At 53.0% G+C, this 17,622-nt stretch overlaps 1 protein-coding gene across 4 annotated transcripts in view; it reads left to right on the forward strand.

Moving 5' to 3' along the window:
- Nucleotides 1-1,648: 1,648 nt before the first annotated feature.
- SEZ6 (seizure related 6 homolog) overlaps nt 1,649-17,622 on the forward strand; it is a 42,716-nt gene continuing 26,742 nt past the window's right edge. For 2 of the 4 annotated variants that reach the window (XM_016139022.2, XM_016139023.2), the window contains exon 1: nt 1,649-1,850. In XM_016139022.2, coding sequence (XP_015994508.2) covers nt 1,796-1,850 — 55 coding nt within the window. In that variant the 5' untranslated portion in view covers nt 1,649-1,795. The remainder of the gene's footprint in view (nt 1,851-17,622) is intronic. The other 2 variants (XM_016139024.2, XM_016139025.2) reach the window with 1 other exon arrangement.

Raw genomic sequence — 17,622 nt, forward strand, 5'->3', positions numbered from 1 at the left:
AGCTCAGAAATACCTTCAAGGAAGAAAGGAAGACTCATGCCATTTGCCAGTATTTCCTCCAAACTCCCCTCAGCCACAGAACCTTCCACTTCCCTTCTCTGTTAGCAACTCTCTTTCTCTCTCCCCTTCTGCACCTTCTTTCCTGGCTTCCTCTCCCCACTACGGATCCTTTTGTCAACTCCCCCCCTCCACCCCTTTACCATCCTTCTGCTACTGCCCTCTTTTCTCAGCTTCTTGAAATGACTGTGAAGAAATCCTCTCCCAGTGACTCTCTCAGATAATTCCACGCCACCTGCCTGCTGCCTGGTATTTTTTACAGTGGTCGAGGTGCAGGAAGAGGATCTAGAGAGAATCCAATAAGCAAAACTGGAAAACCACAGAGGTGGTAAGGACCAGAAGACTCTCTGAGGAATGAGACTTAAGAGCAGAAATCTTGCCACCTGCTTCCAGGATGAGATCAGGAAGGGCATTAGACAGTGATTAGGGTTTGGAAACTTTGGGAAGGAGCTAAGTGCATGTGAAAAGAAGTAAACAGAAAGCTGGCCTTATCCCTAGGGCCCACAGTGTGTTCAGCCCTCCTCTTCTAGAGGGAATAGTAATATCACTCACAGGGTCATGTTACATCATGTCCATTGTGGCTCTTCAAGTCAGCCCATCAATGGAGACGAAAACCCCTGGGTCTAAACATAAGCCTCTGGGATGGCACAGCTGTGACTGCCCTCTTTGCTGTCTTGAGACTCACTGGTGATCCACAGCCCAAACAGAGCCCTGGAATCTTATTTTTTCCATGCCTTTGAATGGTACAGCCTCCCTAGCTACTTCCCTGGAGTCTCTATCTAAAATAGGGAAATGCCTGACCTCCCCATGCCTCTCCCATTTTCTCCACCAGTTTCAGGAACCTGAGTAGGGATAGGCATGAAAGGTCTGCCCTCACTGGCTGGCACTGCGGCTTCTCTGGTCCTGTAAGGGAGGCAGGACAAGGTCCTGGAGATCCAGGGCTGCATGGGGCCCCAGATACTACCTTCAGCTGCCCACAGCTTGGCCCAGGTTGCCTTCTGCCAAGTAAAGAATGTCCTCCCAGGACACAAGTACCACTGGCTTTTAACTATAATATCAGGATAATTAAGCTTTTCTGTGAGCACAGTTTGCTGCTGATGCAGCTGCCTGAAGCCCTGGCATTTATTGAGCGCAAAGTAATAATTTACTGTCCTTTGTACGCTCAAAAGCCATCTTCATTATCGGTCCAGGACGGAGCTGCAACAAGGGCATGCGGGCCTCGCCAACTGCCTTACTCACAGACGTCTTCCCAGGTCACCCTTGGGGCCCTCAGGTACCAGGATGGGTTGGGGAGAAGGTTGCTCTTTCATAGAGAATCAGGTTAGAAGCCTACCCTCTTGGCAGGCTGCGAATGGGAATGTGGGTGACAGACTTGGCTGGGTGTGGGCAGGGCAGAAGGAAGGGGGCCGTGCGCCCACGTTAGCAGAGCAGTGCTTCCCCTGAGCTGGCGGCAGCGCGGGAGCCTGTCCTCCCGCCGCTGGGTCTTCTGCGCCTTTGCATGAGACTTTACGGTAAGCAGCTCCTCCCGCGCCCCCGCCCCCAAGCCCGGCGCGGCGATCCCGGGCACCGACGCCAGGCGCTGGCCGTGGTGCTGATTCTGTCTGGAGCTGGTGACGGCGGCGGCGGCCCCACTCCCTTTCCCGGACCGGACCCTGCTCGGTCCCCCGCGCCCACGCCCCGCCGAGCCCCGCGCCCTCCCGCCGCGGCCCCTACCCGGGGCGCGGCTGCAACCAACACCATGCGTCCGGCAGTACTGCTGCTCCTTCCCTCGCTGCTGGCGCTCCTGGCTCACGGTAAGGGACCCCGGCGTCCGGCGGCAGAACGGGGGGCGAGGGCGGGGTCTCGGAGGTGGGAAGGGAGGATTGTCCCTGGGCACGGCTCCGTGAATCTGGCTGCCCAGCTCAGGCACCGCGTTCCGCCGGCTGCGCTGCCCCCGTGCCGGCCGAGCCGGGCGGGGCGCGGGCTCCGCGGGCGGGAAGCTGCCGCGGCTCCCGCCATTCGCGCCTGGCCAAGACCTCGCCTTTAATCATCTCCCCGGATCTAATGGGATTTCTCTGCTGCAATTCATCATGCCACCCCCTCCCCGCACGCACTCTCGCGCTCACCCGCGCGCTACCTCGCCACACTCCAGGCGCCTTAAGAGCGCCGGGGCGCGTGCTTGGGGGGAGGCCACAGGGCGGTGATTCTGGAAGATCCTGCTGGCTGCCAGCGGTCCCGCCTTCCCTGCCGCCCGCCAAACTTCGCTCGACTTTGCTGCCTGTTCCGGGGCCTCTCGTCCTCACTGCGGAGAGACGCGGCCGGATGATGGCTGGCCCCGGAGTTGGGACGTCGCTCACCTTTCTCTATCTTGGCGCTGCCACGCGGGAGACGGAACCTAGAGCACAATTCCAGGGGAAATGTCGGAGGGCCTGGAGCCCCATATTGGGCTTCTCCCTCTGCCCTGAGCTGCAGTAACTGAGTCCTGGGATAAATACTTTGCCCTCCCCGAAGTCCTTTCCTTGCACGCGCACACGCGCGCGCGCGCGCGCACACACACACACACACACACACACCTCACACGCCCAGGGCTCTTCCTCCAGGCCAGCCGTCCTGCTAGTCTCCCTCCCACTCTACGGCCACAGATTCCTCGCAGGAAGACCTACATCCCGGTCCTTGTTTGCAGTCCGATCTCCAACTTCATCTGTCCCAGTCGAGGGGAGCTTGGCCATGCAGGAGGCAGCTGGGGAGTACTAAGGAGAGGATGGAGGTTCTGTGCTTCGGGGGAGCACAGTTTTGGTGTCTCCATGGAATCTGCTGCCACCCTCCCCCCCACAAACAGGCACTCACCAAAGCTACCTATGCTTAAGTCCTTCCACTGCAGCCGGTTGGCTGGTGGGGTGGCCAGGACCTTGCTTAAAGTTGGGATCTGCCACCCCTCAAAGTATGGTTTGTAGTGCCTGATGTGGAGTGGAGAGAATTTACTCAATTCTTCCAAGCCACATTGGAGGTTAGGGCCTCAGGGCCAGGGCCAGAATGAGCCCCAAGATGGCAGTTTTCACTTTGCATCCTCAGAGACACAGAAGCCCCTCTCCGATCCTCTGGCTCCTGTCGAACTCAGCCAGGTTTCCTCACCCCCACCCCTGGCTGCCCTTGCAGGGGTTCTTACTTGGTCACCAGAACAAAGAACAGTGTTTCTTTGATAATGGGAAAGGGAGAGTCCTGTAACCCCACCCGGCCCAGGTGGTGAGTAGAGGAGAAGCCAGCATTCTGACCCAACTGTCTGAAGATGTTCCTCGGAGTTCAGGACCTGTCTTTGTGTCTGGCCGCGACTTTATGTTGGACAGCTCCCATAGGGCACAGGGCCTGCGTGTGCCCCCTAGCATGTAATTTGAAGCATTGTGTGTGGGTATGTGGGTCTGAGTGTGAATGTAACCAGGACTCAGTATGTCTGGATTAGCACACCTGAACAGGTCTGTGCTTTAGGATACCTGAATGTTGGGTGAAGGCTCAGCAGTGAGTGGGTGTGAGCAGTGTGTAAGGCTGTTAGCGTACAGTACAGTCTCTGCCAGAGAGCTTCCTGCAGGGCCTGGGTGAGACTGCGGGTCTCCAGGAGGATGGCTGGTGTGGCCAGAGGTCTAAGTGAGGGTGTGAGTCCACTTTGTGACCAAGGGTCTGTGTGTCCCTGACCTGTGTCCTTCCCTGACCTACCCCAACCTCTCCAAGGCCCATAGGGCCACCCAAGCAAGAGATATGCAGGGTAGGCAGGTCTGTCTGCTGAGGAAAATCTTTATTTTCATTCCTTAAGGGAGAAGAGGAAACGGCCATGCAGCGTGAGGTCTGAGGAGAGAGGGACTGACTGTACTTGGGCTGGCCCTAGTGCTCTCTTCCCTTTCAGCAGAGGTGCAAGGTCCTAATAATTGAGCTATTGAGTCAGCTCATTGGGAGGCAGTGCATTCAGCCATTTCGAGGCTCCTGGGGGCTTTGGCCGATAGAAGGTGAGCCTGAAGGAGTAAAGGCCTCAGGCCATGAGGTTCTTTGGCCCAGGTGGTGTATTTTTCAGTTACATGGCCTCGAGAGAGATGGGTCCTCAGAGCTCTGCTCACACATAGGCCAAGGGATGTATCCTGAATAGCCCAGCAGTGGGAAGTGGAGGCCAAGGGAACAGTCAAAGATTTTGATGGGCATAGCTCAACTCCACAGGCTCAGTCCCTTATTCTCTCTCCCCTCCCCCACCTCTGCTACTGCCAAGCCACCGAGTAGATTGTTCCTAGGCATGAGGTGTGCGTGGGCCACTGGTCATACTCTCAACCTTTGATCAGTGCCCAGACAATCTTGCCACAAGTGGGGAGGAAAATGGCGTGGGAGGGGTGGTGATTGCAGGGGCCTGCTGTGTCAGTTTAATGATTTTTAATGAGCAATTATCTTTAGTCATTCTCCTAATTTCTGAATATCAATAAAGTTAATTAAACTCTGCATCTGTGAATGTGGTCTGGAGAGATTGTGAAGGTGGAAGTGGCAGAGACAAGGGTGTGGCTAGGTCTTCAGGGGCTGAGGGTGCTCCTTGGCTGTGTGACCTTAAACTGATGCTGCACCTCTCTGAATTCTAATTGAGCGTGTGGTGGAAAGAAGGAGGGAGGTGATAGCAAGCAGGGATTGCTTATTCTGCTAAGAACTAAGGGATGGTGTCTGGGAGGCATGGCCTGGAGGAGAAAGGAGAGGAGGAGGAGGGCTTGGCCTCCAAGAGCCTCAGTGTCACAAGAGTTAACAAACCAGCCTGCCTTAACCCTAAATTGCTGCTTCCTGCAAGACTTCCTGCTAGGTACAGTGTTCTGACAGTACCTTCCTGGGTCTGGGGGCTGCAGCCAAAGCTGACACCAGACCTAGCTCCCTGTCCCAGCCTGATGCTTCTGGGTCAGGAAGTGGGTGCTGGGGACAAGGTTCCATGGGAGCCAGTCTAGAGTCCACTCAGAGCCCAAGGGGTTGACATGGCGGTAAGAGGCTCCATTGTGCTGCTGAGAGGACTGGAAGACCTAGAAACTGCCACGGATTGGAGGGGAATTATGGATTGGCTTTTTGCCCCTCACAGGCCTAAGCTCATCAAGCTTGGCAGGCCCTGGCGGCTGTCCCAGCCTCCTCAGCAGGGTGGCAGCTTAAAATGCCTTGGGGACACCATGGGGAGCTAATGGGGATCGAGGAGACACAGGGGCTGGGCTTAATTAGAAACTGGGCTTAATTAGAGCTTCCATACCCCTCCCGTCATGGCTGCCTGAATGGTGGGGGGCATATCAGAAAGCTTGTTGCCTTAGCCCCTCCCTCCACCTTATCCCCATCTCTCCAAGCCCCTTCAGGCCCCATTTTGGTAGGTTGGGCTCAGCTCAGGAATGCTATTTCCCTACCTGAGCAGAGCTAGCAGAGCTGGGTACCCCACCCCTAAAACAAGAAAGAGGATATATGGAAAAGGGCCTATGTGTAGGGGTTACTTTAGTGAAGAAAACTCTCAGTCTAGACAGTTAAGAGTCCAGGCTCTCTGTGTGGCCTCAGGTATGCCTCTGCCCTCTCTGGGTCTCTACTTTCTGGAACACTTAATGTAAAGTTGCACCAAGCTGGTGGTTGCCAAGCCTGGGACCACATCAGGGCTGTCAAGTCACGCATATTTCTGGATCCTTAGCTTCCTTAGGGAGAAAGAGCCAAGATCTGTATGTAAGAGGCTGGAAGGGGAGAGGCAGAAATAACTGCTGCCAGTCCTGGTCAGCAGCCAGGAGGTAGAGAGAAGCAGTAGGACGTCCCCAAGACCCCTTCCAGACTAATTCCAGCAGGAAGCCAACTCACCTAGCCAGGCCAAGCAATTCTCCAAACTAGCTATGTTCTCAGCCGCGCTGGGCTCTTGCCATTCCTTCTGCCCAAAATTCTTTTCTCCTGGGCCAACCTGCCTCACTCCACCTCATGCTTTATGTCTCGGCTCAGTCTACACTTCATGCAATTCTTCAGCACATATTTATGGGACGTCTACTATATAGTTTCTCAGGGAAGCTTCGCCTGACCTCCAGCCTGGGTCAGAGGACTCTTCTATGCTCCCACATCCCCTGGATTCCCCCATGAAGGTGTCATCTTGTTGGGTTATGAGCACCTGATTGCTTGATGCTCCTCTCTAGGAGCAAAACTGAACTCAGACAGGAGGCCACCAAGTCTGTTTTATTCACCTCCTCTATCTTGGGACAGCTCCGTAATTCCTATTTGGAAGAAGTTTAGGGTCAGCAGCCTGTTTAGAAAGAAGAGGTGGGTGCATGACAGCTGAGACTGCGTCTTGAAGCTGAGTTTGCGTAGCAAGCGCACTATTTTTACATAGATTGTATGTTAGGATTTTTTTCCCTTTTCTAACAGTTGGCCAATTATCCCAACTGTAAATTATAGCCTTTACTTAGTTTTTTCCTTCCACAAATTAAGCTGTCACGCCGTCAGCCTGAAGTGGCTTGGGGGTAGGGTGCTGATGGCCATTCTGAGAGGGCTAACACCTCTCTCCAGCCACTTCTTACTGCTACCACTGCTTGTGTCTCTAGTGGCACAGAGCCTAGCACATGGCAGACATTAGATACACGGTGAATAAATCCATGAGAGTTGCACAGGTAGACAGTGGTAGAGTTAAGTCCAGAGCCCAAGCTTCTTGACTCCCTCCCCCAACACTTATGTACCACCTCTGCTGGTTGAGGGGAGTGCCCTGTATGAAATTAAGGACTGAGGTAAGTGGGAGGCAACCCCATGCCATCTGGTTTCATAGCCCCCTCATCTGCCTCAGCTTCAGACACCGTCACAGAGCTTGGAAGAACCCACATGAAACCTTGTGAGCGGCTCTGAGCCTGACATGCCCATGAATGGAAATGTGGGGGCTGGGAAGTCATTCAAGACCACAATTCATGTCCATGAACCTTTCACATCTCCTAAAAGAACAGTCCCTGGGGTATATCCATCTACCATTCATTCATTCATTCATTCACTCATTTCATAAACATGTCTGAGGCATGGCCTGGAACTCTCAGGGACCAAGCCTTTCACATCCATTTTCTATTTAATATGAGAGACTAGTTATTCACATTTTACAAATTAAATCAGTTATTCTGGGCTTCACCACCAATAAGCTATAAGACTACTCCAAAGTACCTGCCCATTTTGCAGAACCTGGCTATAGCCAGCACTGTCTCCACTCCCCCAGTATGAGGCAAAGCCTAGGGAGAGGCAGATGGGAACTCAAGAGAGTATCACTATCCTAATAATAGCAATAACAATAATAATACAATGTTTATTATTGTATTATTATTGTTATTGTTATTATTACTATGTGCCAGGCACTGTACGAAGTGCTTTATATACATTAGCTCATTTTGGCCTCATAATGTCTCTGTGAGATAAAAGCTATTATCTGCATTTTATAGGCCAATTCGAGCCCATGTTGTCAGACGGACCCAAGGTATAAATGGCCCCTAACTTTCTTCTAGCACACTTCTGGTGATGAAAGTGGCTTACCTTCCTGATTTCTACCCTCGGTCCTTATTGCTGTATATTTTATCTTGTTCAGTCCTTCGTGGCAAAGGAATAAAACATCCTTTCTGAGAGTTGGAAAACAGGATAGAGCACAGAGGTGGAAGTCAGGTGAACCCTGAAGTCTTTGCCCAGAAGTAAATGCCCTTGGGTGACTCATTCTCTTACCCTTCGTGGGCCTTGATGAATGAAAGAACCAATCATTCCAGTCTTGGCATCCTTGGCTGCCCCATCCCGGCCCCTCAGCCTCACTGAGGCCCAGCCCACCAGTGGGAAGGCCCAAACTTCCCTGAAGCTCAGCTCCTGGACAGAGCTAAACACCAAGCCTGCCCCAGCTTCCTTACACCTGCCTACCTGCGCCGAACCGCCAACCCTGGGATGGGAGGGTCGATCAATACTGAAGCTGCCAGCAGTGTTGTTGGCCATTGATTGTTGAGATTTCTCGGCGGGCTCTGGAGCAAACAAACCTGCTGCTTCTCCAACAATAATACAAGTCTCTGGCTGCAGAGTATACAGCCTTGCTGGCAGGCAGGCTGGCGGGAAGGGGCAGGGATAGGGGGGTCCTGGCTGGGCCCAATAGGGACAAGGGGCTCTTATTTTTGATAAGCTATTTTTCCATACCTAGAATGCCATTCTGGATCCTTCAGCTTATTTCAGCTCTCCCACACCCTCTTTACCTGATCATTCAGCCAAAGGACTCTCTATGTCCTCCGAACACTAAATATCTCCCATCAGGAACTTAACCTCTTGATTCACTCACCCATTCTCCATTCTATTCAGCACCTATTAGGTTCTTTTTTAGGCAGGAATACAACATAATTCCTACTCTTTAGGAACTCAGTTTGAAGGGGGAGCTGCCTTCTTAATAAGCTCAGCTGTGACTGCTTCCCCATCTAGACCAGGGACCCTCTGATTTTAATTAAATGAGATTCAAATGACACGCCAACAGCATCTACGTTATCCAACCACAAGAGATCTCTGGTCAGGAGCTGCTCTGGACCTCAATTTCTCATCTGTAGCAAGACGGCTCAACTCTTGGATCTTTGAGAGCCCAGCAAGCCTCTGGGGTTCCTGGGCTAGGATATCCTGTTTCTTCCATCACAGCTCTTCCTATCTCTGCTGGATCTGGGTGTTCCCCTAACTCCTCGACAAGGCACAGCAAGTGCAGGGCACCTCCTGCCACCAAACCACATGTTGCAGAATCCAAGCAATGGGTCTCTCTCCTCCCCCGGTGCAGTCCCCGGCCCCCCTGGTGTTTAGCCCTCCCCCGGTGCAGCCAGAATTCTGTACCCGAGCATCAACCTCAGCATCTCCCTCAGTTCCCCACTCTTCTCCTCCTCAGGGCTCCTCTCTTTACCCTCAGGACCTTCCTTCCAGCTGGTCCATTGGACTAGGAGGGCAGAACTATGAAAAGTGCCTGAACACAGAAACACAGATCACACACACACACACACACACACACACACACACACACACACACACACAGATGTTCATTTGCATGGTATTTTACCCCCCTTTAACCCCCTTGGCATGCTGGCTCCTTATTAAAGGCACAGAAGCAGACCCTGCCCCTCTCCACTCTCAGCCCGGATCCCTCTTTCACTCCATAGCTTCTTCCTCCTTCCCTCCCAGCCCAGCAGCTGAGCACTAGCTCCTTTGTCCCCCTGCTAAGCCACCTGCTAAGTGTCTGGCCATGATCCCACCAGCCAGCAGGTGCCCAGGGAGCCCAAGAGCCTGGGAGGGGGGATATTGGGCAATGTGAAGAGCCAAGTTATGCCTCAAGGAGCAGCCCCAAAGGAAGAACATAATTAGAAGAATGTTGGTCAAGGAGCCAGGACCCCAGGGTTTAAACCCAATACTGGCTTTTGCTGGCTGGGTGACCTTGGGCAAGTTCTGTCACCTTCTTGTACCTCAGTTTCCTTGGGAATTCACAGTGCCCATGCCACCTCTTTCACAAGATCATCAGGATCAAAGGAAATCAGAGGGGGTAGTGATGGGTGGGGGGGACTAAAAGCCCTGCTTGAGGGGAGGGTCCTCCAATAGCCCAAGCTATCCAATACCAGGAATCAATATGTAGTCAATAGAGGGGCTAGATCAGAAGCTGGTGGAGCCCAGAGCTGAACTGTTGAGGCAGATGTGGGGTGTGATTGTCAGCTGGTCCAGGTCTGACCAGGAAAGTGAGCCTAGCAATGCAAAGGGATGAAGATTGGGTTCAGGGTGCTTCCAAGGGCCCCCACCCTGGCTCATTACTCTGATGGACATTGTCTTAGACATCATTTACACCCAGCAAGGGGGTGTGCTGGTGATTTGATGTGCTGGCAGCTGACAGGACCCCCCTGTTGTGAGGCCCTATTTTCTGGTTGGTCAGAGGAAATAGAGGAGATGGACGAGTTACCTTTTGAAGGTAGAAGAGCCCCTGGCATCTACAGGCAAAAGGGTAAAGGTGGGACCAAGCAAGGCACACACGAGAAAAGTCATTTGTGCATTTGCTTATCCAGCCTCACTAGTCCACCTCCCCTCACTGCTCGCTTGGTTCTTGCTCATCTCCTGGCAGAGCCCTACCTCTACCCTACTGGATCCAGGTACCTTCCTCCCATGCCCCCCTCCCCTTGTTCTGCCCAGCAGCCCAGGCTAGGAAGAGGCCTGCTGCTCAGGTTGGGATGGTTCTCCTGTGGCCCAAGCCACCTGGGTGGCATCCTGTGTCTAGTCTGCTGTACCTGTATCCCTAATGCTGCCTCTGCTGTCCCTGGTTCTTCCCTGCCTCGGGCCTCAAGCAGATGAGTCTGGAGGAGACAGTGTAAGAGGACTTAGTCCTCTCAACTCAAGGTGTTCACACACTGAGACTGGCAGACTCTTTGGAGGTCAAAGCAAGGTTGGGGTAAGAAGACTAAGGGGTCGGGAAGACTGGGCTCATCTGGTGTTCTTAGGGGTCTCGGGGAGAAGTCCTAGATGTACAGGTAGCCATATCTGTGTACATCTCTGCCTATCTTGTCCATCTATTTCTGGGTGTCTGTGTCCATATATCCCTGCATTTCCGTACCCTTCTTACTCTGCATCCTGGGACTGTGGCCCTTGGTGTAGACACAGCAAGCTCCAGCTCAGGCTGGTTTCTCCCCTCCCCAGACCGCCCCCCTCCACTTGCTTCTTCCCCTATATTGGGCTCCACTGACCCCTCAAGGAGACTCATAGCTGGAGCTGTTGCTGCTATTTTTAGCCTCTCTGCACCCCTCCCCTCCCCCACTAAGGCTTGCTGGGGAAGTGGGGAGGACAGGCTGAGCCTGGGGAGCCTCACAGGCTGGGGTTCTGAGGAGAAAGGGGAGCCTGGGATCATTGACAGGTGCAGGGCCACACCCTGGGACATGTTAGGCTCCATTCCACCTGCTTAGGGCTGAAAGAAGGTCTCAGGCTGTCCTTCCTCTGCTCTCTCTAAATCCCTAAGGACAGAGCTCAGGCCTCCAATGACTCTTCCCCAGGCCATTTGGAAATAAGGCCAGACCACCTGGGTCTCCCCCATGGAAGCTGGAGAGGCAGAAAGGGGCTCAGAGTATCATGAAGTCGGGGAGGAGGCATAACTGGATGAGCTTACAATTCCCACCCAGAGACGGACCTCTGGTACTGCCCTGGCACTTCCCAGAGGGGTTTCAGGCCCCTGCTATGGCTTAACTCTGCCAAAGGGCACCACCGGAGCCCTTTGTCCTCTAGGCCCTTGGGTCTTCTGGGTTTCACCCCACCACTGTCCCAGCTGGTCTAAAAACTGATACCAGCTGGGAGGGGTAGAGTACAGCAGTTCAATGTGTCTAAACCTAGAGACCAAGGAGGGAGGCAGCCCTGGCCCCTCAGAGCATGAATGTGCCCTGTGGGCACAGGCTGCCCTTGCTTTCAGAGGTCTTTTGTTCTGGCATCAGTCCTATCTGTCTCTCAAGCTCAGCAGGGTAGGGATGGCCCCAGGTCAGCCTCTTGGGCCCAGCTAGACCATCTCCCTCAGCTATCCAATCCTATTTCTTTATCTGTGGGATGGGGAGGATTATTAATCAGTTAATGTAGGCAAGTGGGCCAGCAGAACAGGCACACAGTAGGTGCTCTAAAATGTTAAATCTCTCCCTAGGTCTTTTTCTCACACCTCCATCCCCCACCTCTCACCTCGTGCCACCCCCAGGCACGTGCTCATACATGCTTACTTGCATACTCACATACTTGCACACACACAGCTGAGCCCTCCAGATGCTCAACAAACACTGATCAACAGATGGAGATGAGACTAGGGTCCAGTACCATACAGAAAGTGGCAAGCCAAGTCCCCTTCACCTTCAGCACTCCCCATCGGGAGGCTCTATCAGCCCCTACAGTTGGCCACTAATAACAGGGGGACTGCGACTCTCTGCCCCATACACCCAAAGACATTTTTAAAAGCCAGGAATCAAGAACTGAGTAAAAAGCCAGATAGGCCCAGAGAGGGCAAGATAAACCCAAGGTCACACAGCCTGTCAGTGGCAGAGCTACCTCTAGTGACGTCCAGGAGAGAAAAAGCCTACCTCAGCATTAAAGTGAGGGCAGCCTGGGTATCTGGACTCGGGGCCCCTCCATCACTAGCCAATTCCCCCAATCCATCTCTTCCCAGATACAGCTGACAAAAGCAGCCACAGGGAAAAAGTCACAAGGTCAGAGAGATGATTTTGGCCCTGATACACAGAAAAAGCCTCTTCATCTGACCTAAAGGCCATAAAACCTTAGGGATACTGGGCTGGTCATTCATCTCAGAGGTGAACGCAGATGCTGGGAACAACCTCAATGGTGTTGGCTTTTGATCTTCAGGGTCGGGTCTGGGAGGTGACAGCAGCTCAGAGATGCTGGTCTGGGGCCCAGGATGGTACCTGCTCTCAGGCTCTGGCACCTTATGGCCCTCTCTTTCTGGGCTTAGTGGCTAGGAGGGACTGTCCTTGACAGATGCCTGGAGCTGGGCAGGGGACAGAGGTTGGAGAGGATGGATACTCCTCTCTAGATCACTCCATCCCCAACTTCACCAGTGAACTGACTTCACAGCCTTCCTCATCCCAGCTGACATTTCCAAGGTTTTCCACTCAGAGAATAGATCCCTGCTACTGACTAGGTGGTGGGAGCTGTTGGTGCTGAGGGAGGGCTTATCTGAGCACCAGCTGAGGGGCATGCCCCTCCCTTGCTCTGGCCACACTGTTGAGAGTTGGCATAATCAATGGAGTAAGGCAGTTGGTTGGTTTACCTGGCCAGTGAGGGAAGTGGTGCCAAAGGGGACCCCAGCTGTTCCTCCCACTCCTTCTAGGGTGGGGATCAGTTCTATTGTCCCCACCTCCAAGGCCAGCCCCTGTTTCTCCCTCAACCCCTGCTTCAGGCCCCCAGCTCCTGTGCCACCTGTGTCACCTGCCCAGCCCCAGGAACTGTGGTCAGGCAGAGCCAGGGCCCCCAGGCCCCTAGGGCCAGCAGGCAGGCAGGAGGGGGTAACTAACACAAGGCCAAGGCCGCAGGGGAAGGTGTAGAGCACAGCAGGTGACGCTGTAGCAGAGGCCTCATTAATCACCTCTCCAGCCCCCAGCTCTGCAGTGGCAAGACCATATTAGATTTTAAATTGGAAAGCGGAGAACGTGGCAGTTAGCTGGGAGCTCCCTCTACCCTGGGTCCCTGGTCACAGACACCTAGAAGGGAGGGGCAGTGGGGAGAAGAGGGAGGGCCCACCCACAGCCCAGAGCTATTCACCTTCCTCCCACTCACCCAGAGCCTGAGGGGTTGTGGGGCAGTGCATCTCCCAGGAAGGGTCAGGTTAGGGTCTAAGAAGGGAGCAGAGTAAAATGGAGGGAGTAGAGCAGCAGCCTTGGGAAGAGCATCCCTTCTGGGAGCTAGGGCCTTTCTGGGCTTGAGGACTATGTGAAGGCAGGTTCCAGGGTGTGGTGTCCATGGACAAGGACAAATGGTAATGACTTGTGGCTCATGTATGTGTCTGGTCCTACACACACACACATGCATACATGTTCATATGAAGCAGCATCTCCGTGCAGTAAAATTTTGAGCTCAGGCTGTGAAACAGGCTGACCCAGTTCAAACCTCTTATTTGCTGCTTTTCTCCTATATGAACTAGGATGATTCTCTTTGCCTCTCAGCCTCAATTCCCTCACATGTAAAGGGTAAAAAATGAATTCCAAGCACAAAAGGCTGCCGCTCCAGGTGGAAGACAGCTCTTTAAGAGGTCCATGCTTAACCCATAGTGGGTGCTTAGTAAATGTGAGTGACTTCTCTTGGCCCCAAGGCCAAGCAGCTGCTCTGTTGCTGGGGTAGTGGCCAGGCCAGTCCCCTGTGGTCCTGACTGGGCAGTGAGGTAAGGACAAGTCAACAGAGCACAGCAGGCATCATCATGGAACAGTCACACACCCTGGCCCCATCCTGGGCCAAATCACACAAGGCCAAGTGTTCCTGGCTGTCTTCCACCCATAAAATCTCCCTAAACTAGCTCTGCATGAGCTCTAAAAATTGCCTATTGACTATCCCATCCCTCAGAACACTAGCACTCTGCCAAGGTTGAGAAGCAAATATCACCGGGCAGGGGGAACACTAATCCTCCTAAGGCCTTTATGAAAAACCTAAAGAAGTCCCAGGGCTTCTCATCATTTCTCCCTGCCCAACCACAAGTCCCTAGTTTTCTCAGGCATAAAGGAAGGGAGAAGACACTCCACCCCATCTTAATTCTTCTCTGGGGACCCCCACCATAGGCTCTCCCCTTCTGAGAGGTGGCGAACACTACAGGGTTGAGAGGTGTGGTAATGTTATGCTTTCCATTATGGTAGCCACTAACCAACCACATGTGGTTATTTAAGTGTAAACTCATTAACATGGAATAAAATTTTAAATTGAGTTACTCAGTCTAACTAGCCACATTTCAAGTAGTCAATAGCCATGTATGGCTACTGGCTCCCATATTGGATACACAGGTATAAAATATTTCCATCATCACAGAAAGTTTTATTAGATAGCACTGCTCTAGAGCTGGACAGCCTCTGGGTTTGAATCTGACACATCCAAACTGGTAACTTGGGAACTACATTCCCCTGGGTCCCAGTTTCTTCATCTATAAAATAGGATAAAACAAGTTCAATGGAAATTAAATGAATTAATTCTGGTAAAGTACTTAGAATGGTGCTAGGTGTGTGGTAAATTCTCAGTAAACAGTAGCATTCAATATTTTTATTCATAGAGACTTTTTGTGGCTCACAGGATCCTGGAATGTGAAACTGGTATGATCCTCTCATATTTATTCCATTTTACTGTTGGGGAAATTGAGGCTGGAGTTGGAGAAGTGATTTCACAGAGGGACCTAGCCTGTTAGGGGCAAGACCAGTGAGCCACCTACCTGGCTGTTGCTCACTACCCCCACCCATGCTCCTGTCATCTGGCAAGAAGATACCAACCCTGGAGATGCCTAAACTCAGGGTGACTCACCACCCCAGCCCATGGTGCAGGAAGTAGCTGTCCTGGCAGCTCAGGAAGCAGTGTGCTCTCTGTCCCTGGGTATGCCCCCAGTATGCCATGGATGGTGGACAGACCAGAGTATTAGAGGGTTCATGCTTCAGAGCAGTTGGGCCAGATGCTCTCCGAGCCCCAACATCCTGAGTCCCAGTCTTGCCCCAAGTTTGCTGTGTGACCTGGGACTCAAGTTTCTTTCTGAGTAAATGAAGGTGGGATGAGACACTCAAAAAGGCAAGGACTCAGATTCTGGGATCGGCCACTTCCTTGCTGGAAGCCTGGCCAAGAGGAGGTTCCCCCACTCATATCTGTACTTCATATTTGACTGGACTGCCAGGGGCTGACCAAGAGAAGGTAGCAAGAAGGTGTGACGGGGAGTGGTCAGTGACTGGGGAAGGGGAGGGTAGTGTGGGGCTGGGGGACCCACCAGCTTGTGCCAGCAGACACTCTTCATCAATTTCCAGTTGGGGCTGTACTGGAACACTGCCAAGGGCTGGCTGCCCATCTTCTTCCTGCAGGACCCACCCCTGCATGCTCCTGTCCACTCCTGCTGGCCAAGAGCCAGGTGCTTTGGGGAACAGAGAACCTTCCAAGTATGTAGACAGGCGGAATCCTGGCTTGGAAACTGTGTGCCCCAAGTCCACCCTTCACTGTGCCTAGCACCAAGGGTCAGCATTCGTGGACAGAGATATGGGAAGAGTCTTGGACTGGATCCTTGTCCATAGACACAAGCTCTACATGTTTTGAGGTCCCACCAGGTCAGAGGAGGGAGCTATTGTCACCCACTGGGCCAGGAAGAGATGGCTCCCCAGAGGGAAGATAGAGGCTAGGCCTGATTGGATAGGGAAGGTTTGAAGAGACAAAGTAGTGAGCAAATGGGCCAAAAGAAGGAAGGCACCTATTCTGGCAGAGAAGTTCTCTTCGAGTATATCTTTGTGCCCATCCCAACCACTGCCCTTCCAGGACATCACCAGGACTTCCTTCCCCATCACCGAGAGCTGCGGGGCCCCCAGCACGAGTGCCCTTAGATAGTTGCAGCCAAGCTGGTGGGGAGATAGGAGGCCCCAGGAGCTACAGCTGAGGGCCAGTGGGAACAATGGACAAAGCTGAGCTGTGGTGCTGCCCAGCTCTGGGTTCTGCTCCCAGGCTTGCCACTCATTAGCTGTGTGACCTTGGACAAGCTAATTAACCATTCTGGGCTTCAGTGTTTTTATCTCTAGGGATAATGACCCAAACCTCCCTGGAGTAAGGGGAGGACAAGATGACATGTGAGGGTGTTAAGTGCATGGTCAGCACACAGCACTGAGTGATAGCAGCTGTTAGCAGCCCCAGCTGCCTGGCTCCAGACCACAGGACTGTGTCCATTCTGGCTCTGCCGTATCGTCTAGGTAAACCTTGGAGCACCCACATCCCGGCTCTGTGCCACAGTTTCTCCATTTGTCGGACAGGGCTTATATTTCCTTCCCTTTGAATATAAGTAGTTGGACAGCTGCAAACCTTCCTCGAATGCAAGAATATTGTAGGGGTAATAAATTCAGTAACACATGAAATCAGAAGCCTTTAGAACTGAATCTCTGACCTCAGGGACCCTATTTGGCCCTGCCAGCCTGTAGCTGGGGCCCCTCAGTTCAGTGGGCAGGGTTGGCCCAGTGAAATTGTCACTGTGGAGACCAGGCTCTGGCTCTAGGGGACTCAGAGCCTCTTACTCCCAGGGCCCCTCTTCCTTCCCCCAGGTTCTGGGATAATGGGGGTCTGAAGGGGCTGGGCCTTCACTAATCCCCTATTAAAACTTGAAAGGAGCCAGAGAACCTCCAGAATAAACTCATTAACTTTTATGGGCTAATAAATGGAACCCATTAAATTCTCATTCTCCCTATGCTGGGCCAGCTTAACCTCCAGAACCCAGAGAAGTGGGCTCCCTACCCACTGTATACCCCAGGCTTCCCCTGTACCTACCTGCAGTCATGCCCCTCCCCCAGCTGAGAGCTGGTGCTGCTGCCAGAAGGAGGGGATCAAGCTTGACACCTCAGAGCTCTGAGCTCTCCTCCTGTGCCTACATCAGAGGGTCCAGCAGCTTAGGCCCTGAAGAGGGAATGTCTTGGCACCTCTGCAGGGCTGCCAGACTGACAGGAGGTTCCCCTTGCCCTTGCAGAGAATGGCATTGGGCTGGCAAATGAGAGCATACACCTGTCTAGATGGCTCTCACCATACCCAAGATGTCCCCACTCCACAGATGAAGAAACGGAGGCCAGAGTGGGCAGCCCCTGCCCAGGTCGCACAGCTGGTGAAGCATAGATTTGGGATTGGAACATGAGATATTTCTGGCCTATGGTAGAGAAAGAGCTGCAGAAAAATAGCACCAAGGGGTCAGCCAACCTGTCCTTGAACGGCATCTGGAGTTGTAAACTGTTGCCTCATGCAGTGGTTCCCCCAGACAGGGACACTGCATAATGACTCTGACCCTTCATCACCACCTCCACAAAGACCAATTCCAGCTCCATAGCTCACCAGCACTGTGACCCTTGGCAGCCCCTGGGCCTCACTGAGCCTCAGTTACCTCCTCTATAA

This window comes from Rousettus aegyptiacus, unplaced genomic scaffold, assembly GCF_014176215.1.
Source record: "Rousettus aegyptiacus isolate mRouAeg1 unplaced genomic scaffold, mRouAeg1.p scaffold_m13_p_6, whole genome shotgun sequence".
NCBI lineage: Eukaryota > Metazoa > Chordata > Mammalia > Chiroptera > Pteropodidae > Rousettus > Rousettus aegyptiacus.